This window comes from Micropterus salmoides, unplaced genomic scaffold, assembly GCF_014851395.1.
Source record: "Micropterus salmoides isolate LMB-PRFRI ecotype aquatic unplaced genomic scaffold, ASM1485139v1 Ms_hic_scaffold_3566, whole genome shotgun sequence".
Taxonomy (NCBI): Eukaryota; Metazoa; Chordata; class Actinopteri; order Centrarchiformes; family Centrarchidae; genus Micropterus; species Micropterus salmoides.
This window is the reverse complement of record NW_024042891.1, coordinates 1,039-17,261: the sequence shown is the minus strand read 5'-3', so window position 1 is coordinate 17,261 and position 16,223 is coordinate 1,039. Positions and strand designations below refer to the sequence as shown.

The 16,223-nt window shown below is 38.7% G+C and overlaps 1 protein-coding gene across 1 annotated transcript; it reads right to left on the bottom strand.

Moving 5' to 3' along the window:
- Nucleotides 1-10,735: 10,735 nt before the first annotated feature.
- Nucleotides 10,736-16,012, bottom strand: LOC119884591 (neuronal pentraxin-2-like; the record flags this gene model as incomplete). The annotated part of the gene is made up of 4 exons (XM_038694976.1): nucleotides 10,736-12,187; nucleotides 12,791-12,970; nucleotides 14,942-15,183; nucleotides 15,633-16,012. Coding segments are annotated over 4 exons (1,033 nt in total), but the record flags the coding sequence as incomplete, so codon positions are not given.
- Between the last annotated feature and the right edge of the window lie 211 nt (nucleotides 16,013-16,223).

The window sequence follows — 16,223 nt, the reverse complement described above, 5'->3', positions numbered from 1 at the left end:
AATAACACGAAAACTGCCATTTAGTCTTTGTAGTTGATTTGGACTAGCGATAGAAAGAACTACACCACCACGGGAGGAAAAAACATTCTTGAGTGCTGCGGGGCCATTTCAATGACCTTTAGAGGTAGTGTTACATGGACGTTGGAAAATAAATAGCTTTTTAAAATTATTTAAGATCTAGAACACAAACTTAAGCGAATTTAAGACTTTTTAAGACCCCGCGGAAACCCTGCAGGACGTCTACCTGACAGGTGCTGTTATCAGAGCAGCTCCTTTAATCTGGAGGTCTGGGAGTGTTTGATTGTCCGAGTGACAGAAAGTGCTGAGAAAAATATTCTGGTAGAAAAAGTACTGTGTCAGTGTGTCAGGTAATAAATGCTTCAGCTTCTCCAGACCAAGAAAAGTCTGTTCCCAAACAGCTGCAGAAGTGAAGCAGGTTAACAAACATCTCCCCTTCAGACTGGAAGCTGAGCAGGAAGCTAACAGGACGTCTTTTAGTTCAATTTATAGAAAGTAACAAGCAGCTGTATTTTATTCCAGCCTACCTGTCAAGGTGAGAGAAAAGAGGTGTTCAGGTCCATCCTTAAGACAGACTGAACATCCATGGGGTACCATATTTGGGTCACACATAGGGCCTTTCTCATTTCCCAAATTTCCACCTCCTCGACTCCTCTATCCTCGACTCCTCGAGATGCATTTTAGTCCCGAGAGGAGACGCGAGGAGTCGAGGAGTCGAGGAAACGGGCATTTAACAAAATGAAGCGACGTCAATTAAATATGACGTGCTGCATCATCAATCCACTGTTAGAGCTGTGATCTCTGTCAGAGCAGCAGACCAGCTTTTGTCACTAAAGGCTACAGATAATTTCTTCACAATACAGAAACATGTGTGTAAACATCATATATAAACATCTCGAGGTTCCAATAAACATTATAGCATCTGTTGAAAACAGTCAGATTACAGCAGCCTAATGTAAATGCTCCGTACTTGTATAGCGCCTTTCTAGTCTTTTCGACCACTCAAAGCGCTTTTACACTACATCTGCATTCACCAGTCACACACATTCACACACTGAGCCTAAGTGCTCAAATGGAAACCAACATTCACACTCACTCATACACTGGCGGAATAGCCGCCAGGGGAAATTCAGGGTTCAGTATCTTGCCCAAGGATACTTCGACACGCAACTAGGGGGAGCCAGGGATTGAACCACCGACCTTCCGATTAACGGCCAACCCGCTCTACCTCCTGAGCCACAGCTGCCCCTGATGTTCGCTCAAGCTCGAGTAGAGATGGTTGAATAGGTTCAACATCTGTAAAGCGATGAACTCGGCAAACACCTGCAAACACATAAATGTATGCAGAGTAATGGTTTCCAACTTGGGCCTTGACAGAAAAACGTAACACACTACTTACTTGAAGGATGGCTGGCTGGACAAAAAGGATATAGTTTTTACCTGAGGAATGGACATGGACCACTGCATTGACAAGAAAAGAAAATGCAGGGTCATCCTGCAAATTTCTTTAACCTAACTTAGATTTTGCTGCATCAAAATGAATGATTATGTGGCTAAGAATTGAGTTAGCCAATCAAATATATTTTAAACTAGACTAATTGTATAATATTTCATCATTTAGCTTCTGTCTGATGCAACATTCCCACACCAACACACATTCTCGTGTTTTTTCTCAACAGTGCCATTTAAAGAGTTTAAGAACCATAAAGGAGTCATTCAACCACATCATCATAAGTTTATAACAGCCTTTAACAGAGCCTACAGTGAAAAATGTTTACACTTAATGCTATAATAGATCTACAGTTTTCTCTGCTTTTGATCACTGCCAATCATTCTGAAATGTCTAAAAAAAATCTATGAGAATTTTAAATAGCTAAATATACATATTCATTATGAAATCTCACAGTCACAGCTGGACCAATGCACTTTTCTAAAACAGTACAATACCCCCCTCATGTCTCAAGTCAGGGCTGAAATATCTTCTTTCATGTTAAAATGTCATCCACTGTGAAATGTTGCTGGCTCCAGTTCTAGCAATGTAGTATTTTTATATCCCCAGTATGTCTGATTAGCAAGCCATAAATTGACGGAGAAATAAGCAAATTGATAACATACCTTGGACAGCTGTAGTGCCATTCAATACTCTGATCCTGCGAGAGCAAATATAACAAAAAATATAAAGATTTCCCATTAGCCCATTCAATAAGAACATCATCAAATGCTGATTTTTCTTAAAAAATACAATATTTTATCTGACTCACCAATATCAGAGCTGCTTTCGCAGGTCAGGTGATTATGGGCATGATGAAATTCCTTCAGCAGCACTCCCTAAGGTCCTTAACGGGCACACAATATATGAACACCAACTTTTGATTAGTTTACAAAATAAAGGCCATGCAAACACTTCTCACAGATATGAGCAGAGTTTATTGTTGTAATAAATGCATTTTGTCTTTAAGACTTAGTTCCCAGTTTATTTGGTACATCTAGCTAAATTTAATGCAGTCTAATCCAACATTTATGCTATAAATCCTCCCTTCATAAAAATTACAATGTTCAGATTTTGTTGCAACTATATGATCATTTTGGATCACATGGACCGGTGTTTCTGATATTTTGTCTATCCCATTTATATCAGTGAGGCCGTGCTAAATAAAAGAGACTCAGCGATTTATAATGCAATACAGTTCACCAGACCACAAACTAAGTAAAAGTAATTTTGTTGTAATATTTGGAATCTTCCGTATATCAGTTAAAATGTCAGTCTATGCAGAGTCCATGTGTGAGGAGTTGGCTAACGGTAAACAAGCTAACTTTAGCTTGATGTAGTGTAGATATCCCTGCCGAACAATTCGTGGGCATTCTTACAAGGAATGAGTAACTAACTGCCTATTTAGTAGTACGTAGTGTTACCTTACTGATATACTTTCACAGCCCTTTCAAAAGGGTGTTTGGCAGTCATGTTAGCTAGTTAAATTATTCTTGCTTTGTTAATGCTTGTATGTTGTTCCTGAAATGTAAGTTTTGGATGAAAGCGTCTACCAATGTGCAAATGTAAAATTGACAGTCTTGTCTCAGTAATGTTAAATTAAAGAAACATTGCTATAGGTGGTGGTCTTGACAAACAGTTGTGTTTCTTTTAGGATGAGTATTAAATGAGCCCCAGGGCTAAATTATTAAAGATTGTTATGTTGGTATTGATAAGCTGCAATGTTATTGGTTCTTTTATCTCTGCTTCTTAAGTTTTGGTGTAAGTTAGTTTAATATAATGCTGCAGCATCTGCCTCATACACACCAAGCAAAGTCAGCAGACTTTAGCCCTGAAAGGGCGGTGTGGCCAGTAAAGTGAACCAGGTGTAGTGTATTCCACTTATATAATAAATACATTTAATCATTGAACTCATGCTTTTATCCAAACTTTAATTGTTAAATTGTCAATTGCTTTATATGTTAAAGGTGGCATGCCTCTGGAACAACAAGTGTCTTGCTCAGGGACACACTGATTGAAATTGAACGCAGGTCTCTCACACCAAAAACATGTGTCTTTTGAGTGTAGTTTATTCAAAATCTTACTCTGCTTGTTTTTCACAGATGTGGTAATAACAATGTTCCAAAATTATGTGGAATTGCATATGTCTTAATTTGAAATTTTTTACATTTTACACCCTGCAAAAGCATGTTCTAATCCCCACGGGCATTATTTTTATCATTATTTCTAAATGAACCTGCTTTGCACCTGCACTCACTCACGCACACCTTTACCTCTGGTCTCTCTCTGCAAACACACCGGCTTTCCCCGCCTCTCTCTCCCTGTCTGCACCCTGAGTTTCTCCATAAGCAGTTGGTTATGTTTTATAAAGTCACAGAAAAGACACAGAACTCGTAATTTTTTGGGATATTTCCACCAGTGATCCTTTTTCATGGCAGCAGGTGCACCGCAGGCATGCTTGTTAATTAAGTAGCTTATCAATGTCATCGTCCATCCCAGTGTTTCCTTGTTGACATTGCCCGATGCCAATTTTTTTAGACATCACTCAATCCTAATCTGAATACATTAATTTACTCTGCAAGTAATTTTGTGACTGCATTTCCTTTGTGCGTTTCATTTTTTAAAGTCATGATAGTTTTTAAATTTCCTTCATAATGGTCTTAAAAAGGTCTTAAATTTGACCAGGTGAAACCTGCAGAAACCTTGATATTGTTCCTTTACCTCATCTACCTGACTTAAAAATTTGCATAGTGTGGGACTTATTTTTCTTATTTTCTTATGATTCCATAAAACTCCACATTTAAATCTCCCTTTTATATTTAAGTAAAAGCACTGTTCAGGGAACACAAAAAGGAAATTATATTTAGCTCAAGATTCAAGTTATTATCACTTAAGACCAAAAAATCTCATTAACAATCTGGAAATGGAGAATGTTCAACATTATTACAAAAAAGAATGAAAACAAATTGATTATCAAAATTTTTGTTGGTTAAATATCTGATCAAGCAGTCAATTACTTTGTCCTTTCAGTTTTATGCAAGATGTGCCTTATTTGTGTCGTGTGTAGAAATGACAGAAGATGTTTAAGATTTTGATACTAATAAAGGGAACTTTAATTGTAATAATGGAGTTGCATTCGTATTTTACTAATAGGACTACTATCTGAAAATGGGCATTTTGTAAATTTCAAGTTTACTGGTAGTAATTTTGTTGAGTGAGTTTCCATTAGTATTTGAGTCTAGCACAATTAATTTTTTTGAGTAGATTTCCCTGAGTATAAGTTGTGCACAATTACATTAATTGAGTAAAACATTTGTGGAATTTAATTTTAATAAGCATCAGTAAATCATAAATGTAATTTAGTTTGCAGAAATTAAATGTTTTTAAAAAATTATTTAAGTTAGCCCTACTTGCAACAGAGGCGTGCGACCTCTGACATATATATATACACAATTATAAGTCGCTTTGGATAAAAAACTCAGCTAAATGAATGATTATTAAAGTTACACTCATTTTATAGTGCATGCAGCTTCGCTCGGTGCACAAACGCACACACACACTCTACAATGTGCATATAACCGATATTGTTTACATGCGATTCTTCAACAACCTAATTACATCTTGTAATCCAGAGTTTACAGTTTCATAGTTTCACATGCTTAGTTAACAGCGTTATCTGTTAACATATCACTGTTCAGAAACAGTTCAACCCACCAAAAATAGTTCCAGCAAATCCAAAAGTTTATCTCAACAGGGCGAAATTGATCTAACTGCTCATTAGTATTAGTTTTTCCAGACAAAATCCCACAGAACAGGCCATACACTCTTCCTGGCTTGGAAGACAGAGTTTTTTTTTTTCTTCATTTGCTCACCACTCACTTTCTCTTCTCTGCATCTCGCAGCATAACGTTGCTTTTCAGCCTGGTGATAAGCTACTCTATAACTTGATATTCAGCTTAATTTTCAGCTTTCACTAAAATGCATTTGATTGCTTTTTATTGTGTGTGTTTTAGAAATTGTAAAGTGACTCAAGCTCTTGCAGCATGATGTAAATCCCATACATGTGAAGATCTTGCAGTCGTAATCTCTACTGGAAGAGCACTTTGTTTTCAGATTATATGCACCCCAAGACTAAAATGTTACTTTCTTTCCAATGGGACAGTTCAATAAATGTTTACCAGGGCTGTAAATTAAAAATTAAAAGTCATATCCCAGTAGAGTACTTCACTTCATTTTGTGATCAACAGACACTTGCTGCTCATTTGACATGGAGCGAAAAAGCACTTCAAGGCCAAAGATCTGTTGAACAATGAGCTTCATTTTACAGTTTAGCACATGCAGTGACATGGTGGACTAATGGACTCTTTTAGCATGAAGTAGTTTGGCGGCTTGAGAGTTCATTTAATTCGAGGCAAACTGTTTGTTGGTCCATCCATTTCATGGATTATATGGGATTACAATCTGTCCATTCCTAGATGGAACATTATGGATTAGACAGGGATTGGTAATCCATCAGGGAATATCATCTTCTGGCTGTGGATGGTTAAGGCAGTCATCCTGGAAGTCATAAAGGTTTTACAGGAACCGGAAGGTCAGAGGTTAAATCCCTGGTGTAGCGGGTATGTTCCATTCCTGTCACAGTGTCCTGTGACTTATTATTCTTCAAACCCAATGCTGCAGGCTGCCACTCTACTCAAAATTTCTATTTTTTAGCAAGACACCAATTCCTAACTGCAATAACTTAGTTTGGGGTGTCAAAACAGGAAAAAAAATCATAAACTGAGAAAAAGGGATCTGAATTCATGTGTGAGAATAACACGTGAATTTGTGTCTCCTCCATTTGCTGCCTCTGAGAAACAGCCTGCCAAATGCAGTTAGAAGCTGGCTGTGACAGGCAATTTGGTTAAAGCCACAGTACAATTGCAAGTGAGAGACACATAGTAAAAACAAAAAACCCTGTTGCATGACATGATTCAAATGTTTTAACCTCTTCAGCCTCCACAGACTCAGTGCTAGGCCCACTGCTACATGTATGGCAAAAAGAAGTCAAATATCTTTTTCTCACACATAGCAGACTTAAGTTGTAAGTCCATTACTACAAGAGAAGATAGCATGGACCAACTGTGCTCTGTCTGGTCTTATACACTGGAATGGTTGAACGGATTGACTCATGCTAATTAAGGATTACAGATATTGCTGTTGTGCCACTCAGCACAGTATCTGTTAGTGGCTTAACTCATTGGTAGGAAATTTATCAGTCATTTAATGGCTTGTCAATCACCACAGTGTGTTGGTACAGAGGCCCAAGAGAAACTCAAGACTAAAACTATTATGTTGCATGACTTATGTCTTTAGGTGGAGAAGCATAGATAAATGGATTTGTTTTTAAATCCCTGCTCATAGCTATTGGTTTTTACAAATCCCTTACATGCTTTCTCCCTTTAATTTCTTTCGAACATATCTGTAAAAATAACAGTTTCATTTGCGGCAACCTTGAAGAGTCAGCGCCTCGTGCTGTGTATGCATCTCTATTATTTTTGTCAGTATGTGTTGAGGATGTCTCAATTAAATTCATTTTTATTTATATAGCGCCAAATCATAACAGAAGTTAGCTCAGGGCACTTTTCATTTACATCAGAGCTAGACCATACTCTTCATCCTTGGCTGAAGAAATGGTTGAGAAATGCGACAGGAGGAGTGCAGGGACTGAGTAATGAGGGGGAGGAGGAAGACGTGGGGGTCTGAAGTGGAAATGTCACTGAGAGGAGGAGAGCGGGAGTGAGAAGATGAGAGGAGGGTGAGAATGGAGGATGACAGAGAGGTGGAGAGAATGAAGGCAGAGTGAGAATTGAATGGGTCTATTTTAATATATACAGTGACATGGTAATTACATAGTAATGGGATACAGGGATAGATGCAGTAAAATAAACAACTGTACAATTTGATAGCTTTCACCTTAGGGTTTTCCATAAACAGTTCATTCACCTAGATCATACAATTATCTTGTGTAATTAGATACAGTATATTATAAATAAAATATATCTCTGTGAACTTGTAGACCAATTAACTGACGCACAAACCATTTGTGTACTTGCTGGTTGCAACTCAATGTAACTATGCAGTTTAGCATCTTGTTCATGTCACATTTGCTTCTCAGTAAATCATGTATTCATTACCGTAACTTTATTCAGTGAACCATGTGTTGCCATCAAGAGAAACAAAGGGTTAAAGAACTGTATAAGATAACAATATAGGCCCAAATTATTTAAAATTAAAGCATTCAAATAAAATATTTGTAACTTTATCTAGGGAAAAGGCTATGCTTATTATTTTAATGTATGCCCCTCAGAAGGATAATCGTCAGTGTGGTAATTAGCTAATCAGAGCTTTCCTATTTCATAAAAAAAACAACTAGAGGTTGTATGCAATAAGTCACATGCAATGGACCACCTAAGATCTCTATTATCCAGGGCCATAGCTGCGCTATGTAATAAGTACTAGCCATCACAGCACAGTAGGGTGGCCTAAATCTGCCTATGATGTAGGACATGAATTTAAATTTTGAATTTAAAGGAATAGTTCAACATTTTGGGAAATCCTCCATATTGTTTTCTTGACATTATTTCGATGGGAAGACTGATACCACTCTCATATTTGCTCCTTTAAATATAAGACATTGGCTATAGCAGTTGGGTAGCTTAGCATTATCTAGACCGGAAATCGAGAGAAAACGCTAGCATGGCTCTGTCCAAAATTTAAAAGACCATGAAAGCTGCAGAAACAATCGTGATGTGATAACTGTAATCACTTCTGAGCTATTACCCCTATGTACAGTGCTTCATATACCTAGTTTTTTACTGAACATAACAGCTTGAAACAGCAAAAAGTTAAACTACTTATTACTGAAATAAAAACAGATCAGTGCTGAACATCGGGCTGCAGGTGATGTGGCTAGGACGTACAACAAACTACACAATGAGTGACTACACGTCTTTGAAGTGAACTGATCAAATCAGAGAAGTGATTTGTAAATTCCGCCTATAACAACCACAAATACCTCTATAGATGATGAAGCCACTTCTCCCGGCCTAGAAATAGCCCCCCCTTAAAATGATCTCAGTTTTTCTACAGATTTAACAAACAAGATACAACATGTTAAGTAATGGCTGTTAGAGCTGCTGGTAGGCAGATTTTGTTACCTTTGGACAGAACGAGGTCAACTGTTTCTTCCTGTTTCCAGACTTTATAGTAAGCTAAGCTAACTGCCTGCTCGCTGTAGCATTATATTTAGTGGACAGATATGGAAGTGGTATCAATCTTAAGAAGTGAAAAAGCATTTTTCTCAAAATGCCAAACTATTTGTTTAAAATCAGTTTCAATCTATTTCTCAAATGCATGGTAAAAAAAAAAAAAACATTTGTAAGCTTCCCCAAAATCGCCGGTCTGTTTCTTTGGATTTGTTTATGTTTTTGTATATAAAAGCATCAGAGTGCATATAAAATGTATCTGTCTTGACAGACCTAAACAATAAATATACTCTTTAGTGGATACAGAAAACTGTCATATCTTCTGTGCGAATTTCATATCTCTTCTGTCCACTTAAGACCGAATGTGATGTCCTGAACCTTAATATGCCTCTAAAGCATGTGCTACAGAACTAAAGCCATTTTTTTCACGTCTAGATGAGTATCTGAGACACAGCAGCTGACCTTGGCTATTAAATCCTCAGTTTACTCTTAACTTACATCTATACCCGCTGCACCCGAGGGAGAAGGCTCCAGGCGTCTCTCCTTGAACTCTCTTCTTTAATTTGCTTGGAAGGAGAACGAAGAGAACACTAGGGGAAGAAATACTGTCTTTTCTGTCATTGAAGAAAAAAGTATTTTTCTTGTGGAGTCTGAAAAGCACAGTAGGAGGGTTTGCTCTCACAGCAGGTTCTCTTACTGCTCCACTTAAATTACAAGGATGTGTGTATATTTGTGGATGTCCTTGACAGAATCTTGTCTTTTAATTCACTCTTGTCTTTTAATTCACTAATAATGTATTAGATATCAACAAAATGGCATTCTTTACATCGGAAAATTAGGACTTTAATAAAGATTTGACGTTTGTACACAGCACATGTGCAGCAACAATACAACACCATACAAGACATGGACATACGGTATTTATCCAAACAACAACATGAAATAGACAGTTACCAATGCATACAGTGGATAAAAAACAGAATTCATATGTAAAGACAAACATTGCCAATAGAGTTAAAAAGCTTTCAATTCCAATTACTGTAAACAGAATAATGCCACATCACTATCAAAAAGCTCAAAAGAAAAAGTTCTGACATGAGTCAAACAGACATCAGGCATAATATTGACAATAACGCTGCAGATTGAGAGGCATCTTCAAAGACACTGTGAGGCACAGCAAGATGATTTTGACCAGATCGAGCATCAGACACAGAAGTCCTCTGCTGCTGTTTTCAAATGTTTTATCAAACCTCTGAGATCTTAAAAAATCACCAGGGAATTCACAGAAACACTGATGCTTAATTAGTTCAAAATAGCTTGCAGTGTGAATTTTCCATCAGAATAATACATTTGATGATTTTTTTTTTTCACATGGGCACAGACACCCTGACAGGCACTTTCCACCAAGGATTATTTTTATTCTAGGGAGAGCCAGTGTTTTAGAACTTCTGAAACGAACAATCTGCATTTAACATCATGTCTCGCACAACAGTTGAGAATAGTCATCAAAATGGCTTTGGAGTACAAACATGGTCAGAGATGGATTTCCAGAAAGATACTGGATGCACCAAGGCAAACATATAGTACAAATCATGCATGGAATGTAGGAAGGTTGGAAGAGTTGGAGGTTGCAGGTTGTTCATTTGTCAAACCACGTTACTGAGTGGTTGCATGTACACAATTGCAAAGAGGAAACAGTCTATATCTAAGAATGTTAAAATTACTGTGAGTGCAAAACTGAAAACCAATCCCCCAAAACATTCTGCCAGAAGTGCTGATTTCCTTACATTTGTTCAGTAACATCTTTAGCAAATAAAAGAGACCATCTGGCCTTTATAGACAAACACAAGACAGCCATGGATGCAGGAGACACTGTTCTCCTATGTGAAAGTGCAGTGGCAAGACATTACAGGTATATGAATACATCATGCAGAGGTGAAAACAATGTAGCATCACTCCTTAAAAGTGCCTGATCTATCTATTTTTTTGCCCTTCCTCCCTCTTTGCATTCTCTTTCATCATCTACTCCTTGCTGCCATCTAGCCTACTACTTAATATTCCCACCACTTCCCCCAACATTTTTCATCACCTTACATTGACTCCAGACTCTAAAGCTGTCGCAGCCCTTAATTAACTTCACTCCGACCCTACTGCTCTCACGGAGGGATTTCAGCTGGCTTGACACAACTTCTGGCAGCCATAGTGGAGGTCAACTCTTTGAGTTTTTTACAACCAGGATTAACAGGATAAATAGACAGTGGTGATTTCTGCAAAGTTTTAGCTGTTAAATGGCATCATCTCCAGTAATCTGATCAGTTTAAAGGAAAAGTTCAAAATTTTGGGAAAACCATTTATTCACTTTCTTGCGGAGAGTTTGATCAGAATTTTGATATCACTCACATGTACGTTTGAAGCTACCACCAGCTGCCGGCTAACTTAGCTTAGCATAAAGACTGGTAATGGGCTAAAAGATAGCCTGGCTCTGTCCAAAGGTAACAAATTTTCACCTCTAAAGCTCGCTTATAAACACGTCTTGTTTGGATTTTGTTACCGTTGAACAGAGCCAGGCTAGCCATTGCCCCCTGTTTTTAATTTTATGCTAAGCTTGATTACTATAACCAGCTGCTGTGAAGAGTGGTATTCCATCTTACTCTCTTCAAGAAAGCAATGTTTAAGCAACATGTTAGATAATGGCAGTTTGTTAGCTAGCTAATCATATTAATTCACCTTTGCTCACAAATTAATAGTTAGGAGAGGGTTCAATTGTTTGCTAGTATACTTATGTTAAAATTAACATTTTTAGTTTTCAATAATTAGACCGCTAGCTGGTTTGCCAACACAGAAAGTATGAGCTGTAACTTACAAAATTTGATCTATATCCATACTACAGCTAAATTTATGAAGAATCTCATCTTGTGTTGCACAGTTCACCAGTGGACCTCGATGATAACATCGGCTGTGGTTGCTAGAAGTTTGCTGAAGTAACTGCAAAGCCTCTATCCAGGTCATATGAATAAATACCATTCGTTTTCCATTTCCTACATACTTGTTAGTCCATGCCGCATAGAGTTGTTTAGAAAATCCTGTAGCACTGCTACAGGATCCTGGGCAGAGGAAATTCTACTTTCTTGAATGCGCTACAACTTTACCCCTCCCTCCACCCTTCTTCACTTCTACTTTCCTCAAAGCCTTCCCCCATCGGTCATTGAGAACTCCTGTTGTGTTTACTACAAGGCTCCCCCGGGTCCTTGGTTGCTCCACCATAAACCTCGACTCCGTTCTCGCTCCAGGGAGCCACACTGCCCTGGGTTACTCTGCCACAGCGTGCCAAGTTTGCCACCTGGCTAGAAGACAGGACCCGGTCCCAAAGACCCACCTGGGACAACTCTCCAACCAGGGCTTGGGATGAGTCAAAACCTCCACCCAGGGAATCCTGGAGATCGAGAAGAGTGAAGATGGATTACAGGAAGGAAGCTTGAAAGGATCCAGGTGATTAAAGTCAAAAACACTTTGGTTTACAGACACGCTCAGTTTCAGCTGTTTTCCTGCCTTGGGCAAGACTGTGGACTTGCTTTAGGGGAGATGAAGGAGAAATGATAGAAAGTGACCAGTATGCATGCAGGACTACGGAATGAAGAAGCCATATGGGAGGGCTTTTTTGGTTGTGGATGAGAGTCCCCTAGCCGACTACCCTTGTTGCTTATGACCATGCACACACACACACACACCATATCCACCCAACACACCACTTCAACAATTTGCCTAGCAGTATACTCTAAACCTAATCAAACTTAGATTTACTGTGTGTACTTTCACAAAGACTTTCAAAGTGTTCCATTTTACTTACAACTCAGGGGGAACTGATTAGAGCCGTAGTTGCAGTGGGTTAACTATTTGCTTACAGCGCTGTAGTCAGCAGTAGCCTGAAGGGCATACAAAATTAGGTTTCTCCTGGGGTAACCTGCCTGCCTTACCTGCTGCTCATCAGTTAAAACTTAATTAATTCAGCCTTTCATTCCCTCAATTGTGCATTCACCTGCTCCTGCCCCAGTATGAGCACTCCCCCGGGTCTGATGTGATGTCCCGCTGCCAGTGTGTGACCCTCGCCCCTCAGCTTTCCCCCCTGGTAGGCCTGCCAGGCTCCTCCCTTCTGGCTCCAGCTCACACAGATGTGCTGCCAGCTGCCTCTGGAGAGATTTAGAGGCAACTGCGCCACCTAGGAATGGGAGAGCAAAAGGGCAGTTCAAATGAAGTACATGATTGTATTCTGATATTTCTACATGTCTCGCATTCAGAAGTCTTCAGGCTTGACAGTATTTCTTCAATCCCAGAGACATTCTGCTACCTCCAAGGACATGGAGTGTTTCCTCTGGGCATCTATTACCATAATGACTTTGTTGAATTATATCTGAAGCCACTGCGCTACCCCACCCTGCAATGCAGCCAAGGTGGTACATTAAAACACATGAATGGGGCTATTTAGCCTGTCTCCTATTGGCTCTTTCATATGATGTGTTCTACATATTTGTATGCTAATACAGGTCACTATATCTTCTGTAATAGGCAGGAAAAAATTCCAATCAAGACTATAATGCTTTTGATATACAGTACAACTGGTAGAATTTCAAAAAGTGGATTAGCCTTATCGAAAGCAGTGAACTCTTCTAGGGTGATTAATTAATTATCAGTAAACAAAGATATGTACACTGGTTGCTGTGCCTTTATAGGGAATTTATAAAGAGTTAGCCATCAGTGTTTGAAAACCTTTGTATCCTATCCTTTATGCTTTTTTATTAAACCTCCCCAAGCGTGTACATGTGCTGAGACGGCATCAGACAATAAGCTTAACTCTTCCACTGCACCGTTAAAGTAACATTTATATCATCTTGATGTTTAACTAATCCATGCTTGTTAACATGGTAACATTACATTGATTGCATTTATCTGACAGCTTTTCAATAACTATTTGTGTTTCTTTCACCAAAGAGGCTCAGCAATTTCGACATAGCTAAATTTATTGTATGATAATGAAAATGCTCGGTGAGCTAGACGGAATATTATAAATTAGATTCTTGCCACACTTTAGTACAACACTTAGACCGCAGTAAGCAATGCTACTGTACCGAAAGGGTCTTCCACTGTAGTGATGTGCTGCACCGTTATGTTGCACTATTGTATATTATGTGGGTCACCTAAGTTACATGAGGTCATACACAGCAAAACATAAAATAATAACGATAATAAAAATAAAATACAGATAAAACACAACATTATCAACACTATTTAAACACTTGCATTGTATGAGCTAGTATGTATCTGAGGGATTTGGAATATTAATAGGAATGCAAATGGCATTGTAATCATAGCAGTGGCGCAAAAAGAGAATCATTAAAGTGCAGAAATGGGGAGGAGGGGGCAGATGGGAGGAATTACCTTGCAGGCTAAAATGAACATTTTGACATAATACCAGTTCCAGGGTTCGCTGGTGAAGTAATGTGATAAGCGATACAACTGTAGGCTAGGATAACGATAACGTTAGCAACTGGTTGCGTTAACGTTATCTAATTTGAGCCAACTAAAAACAAAATTTCACATGTTTTGCAGTAATGTTATTTTACTTGTCCAATGGGTTGGTTTTTATGTGCAAAACAAAGTAGAGGTCTCTCCATGACATAAACACCTTTCTAATATTTACCATGTTTTTGCCCGACATCGATCGGATTCTCGTTTAGCCTGACAGACTTAAACACACATTTTTGTTGGTGTTTGTGTTGTGCTGTGATGCAGTTTTTGGCGTTATCTGCAGTGTTGTCGCTGTGTGTGTCCTATTCACATAGGATGCTGCATAGTGGCTGTTTCAAGTGACTGAGAAAGTTATTAAATAAAATTTTTATGTGAGATTACAACCTGTTCACAAATACACAATAAAAAATTATAATTCATAATAAAACAAATAATAAAAAAAAACAGACATGGCCCCTTTAAAGAAAACCTTTGAACGCTTTAGTACACACACAAACATAAATTCACTGTAACAGATTCCTAAATTACACAACCATATTCACACATTTGTATATTGAAATGCATATGTGAAGGGATGCATGCAAAGTCAATTTTTTATATTTTTACCTTACAATAATTGACATATTGAGTAATGAGCAGATATTGAGCAGATGCAGCTTGATACCTTGTCATTGATGAGCATCTCAGTGGGGCTATGCAGGCCTTGCAGCAGCACCAGTTCGTTGGGCTGCTCAGGAACAGCGTAAGAAAGAGGTGTCCCGATTCCTCCTTCTGCCGGCCGCAGCCACAGGCAGATGGTGAAGGCCCGCAGCATTGGGATGGAGTGTTTCACAACAGCGTACATGTAGTTTGTACGAGTTGGGAAGGACAATCTGTAGCCCTCTGGGAAAGAATGCCCTGAGATACCTGGGAAAGCAGAAAGAGAGCATGAATTTGGAAATAAAAAGGGATAGAGAAGGCAAGGAGAAATCAATGAAGGATCAAATAGATTTCCTGCTTTTCTCATTTACTGTATCTGCACTTTCTGTTTTTTGTTAAAGCAGGGCAGGAATTTCATAGTCTTTCTGATGTCTTTTTGCCTTTTACATAAGTTAAACATAATTTATTCATCATAAAGAAACCCCATGGCGTAATCTGATTAAGAGTAGGCTTGTATATAAATGAAACATCTGAGGTAACTTGCCAGATTATTTCTCATCATTAGTGACTTGAGACATCGTGCAAGTGATTAATCACATTGACTTACAATTTCTCTCAACATTTTGTATACCTCTTTATTATATTTTAATCTACACATTAAAATACACCCACAAGTACACACATTTTTCTGTTTTTTCCCCTCTGTTGATACCAACCTTCCTCCAGTCCTGAGAGTCGGTGGTGTAGTTTATTGATGCCCCGGTCGATTTCCTGTCTGTTTTTCTCTGTTTCCAGCCTCAGGGCTTTTCTCTCTTTGTCCAGCAGCTCCACCTTCCTCTCCAGCTCCCCCTCCAAGTCCTCCATCCTCGAGGCCTTGTCAGCACCAGCTCTGTGCCCAGGATTAGTCAACCTTTCTGGGCCGCCAGACATCCCGCCTTCCTCTGGCACTCCTGAGGTGTTGCTGTCCGTCTGGTTGTGAGGAAATGGGCCAATGTCTGACTGCAGAGGAGGGAGGCAGTGGATAAAGTAGTTCACAGTGTGGGTTTTACAGTCTAGGTACTCTTGCTGTTGTTCAGGTAATATAATGTTTTTACTACTTCATGAAAATGCACATCCCAGCTGTAGCAGTGATTCTCAACATTCTGTTGGTTGCGTGCCTATGTAAGGAAAAGTTATTAGCCTAATTAATAATTGATTTTGCTGAAAATTACATCGCGTCTGGGGATAGGGGCTGAGTAAATAAGGTTTCAATATGCTGGAGTTATTGTAATGTTTCATCTTTAAAAAGCAGTTGTTGTGACATAGAA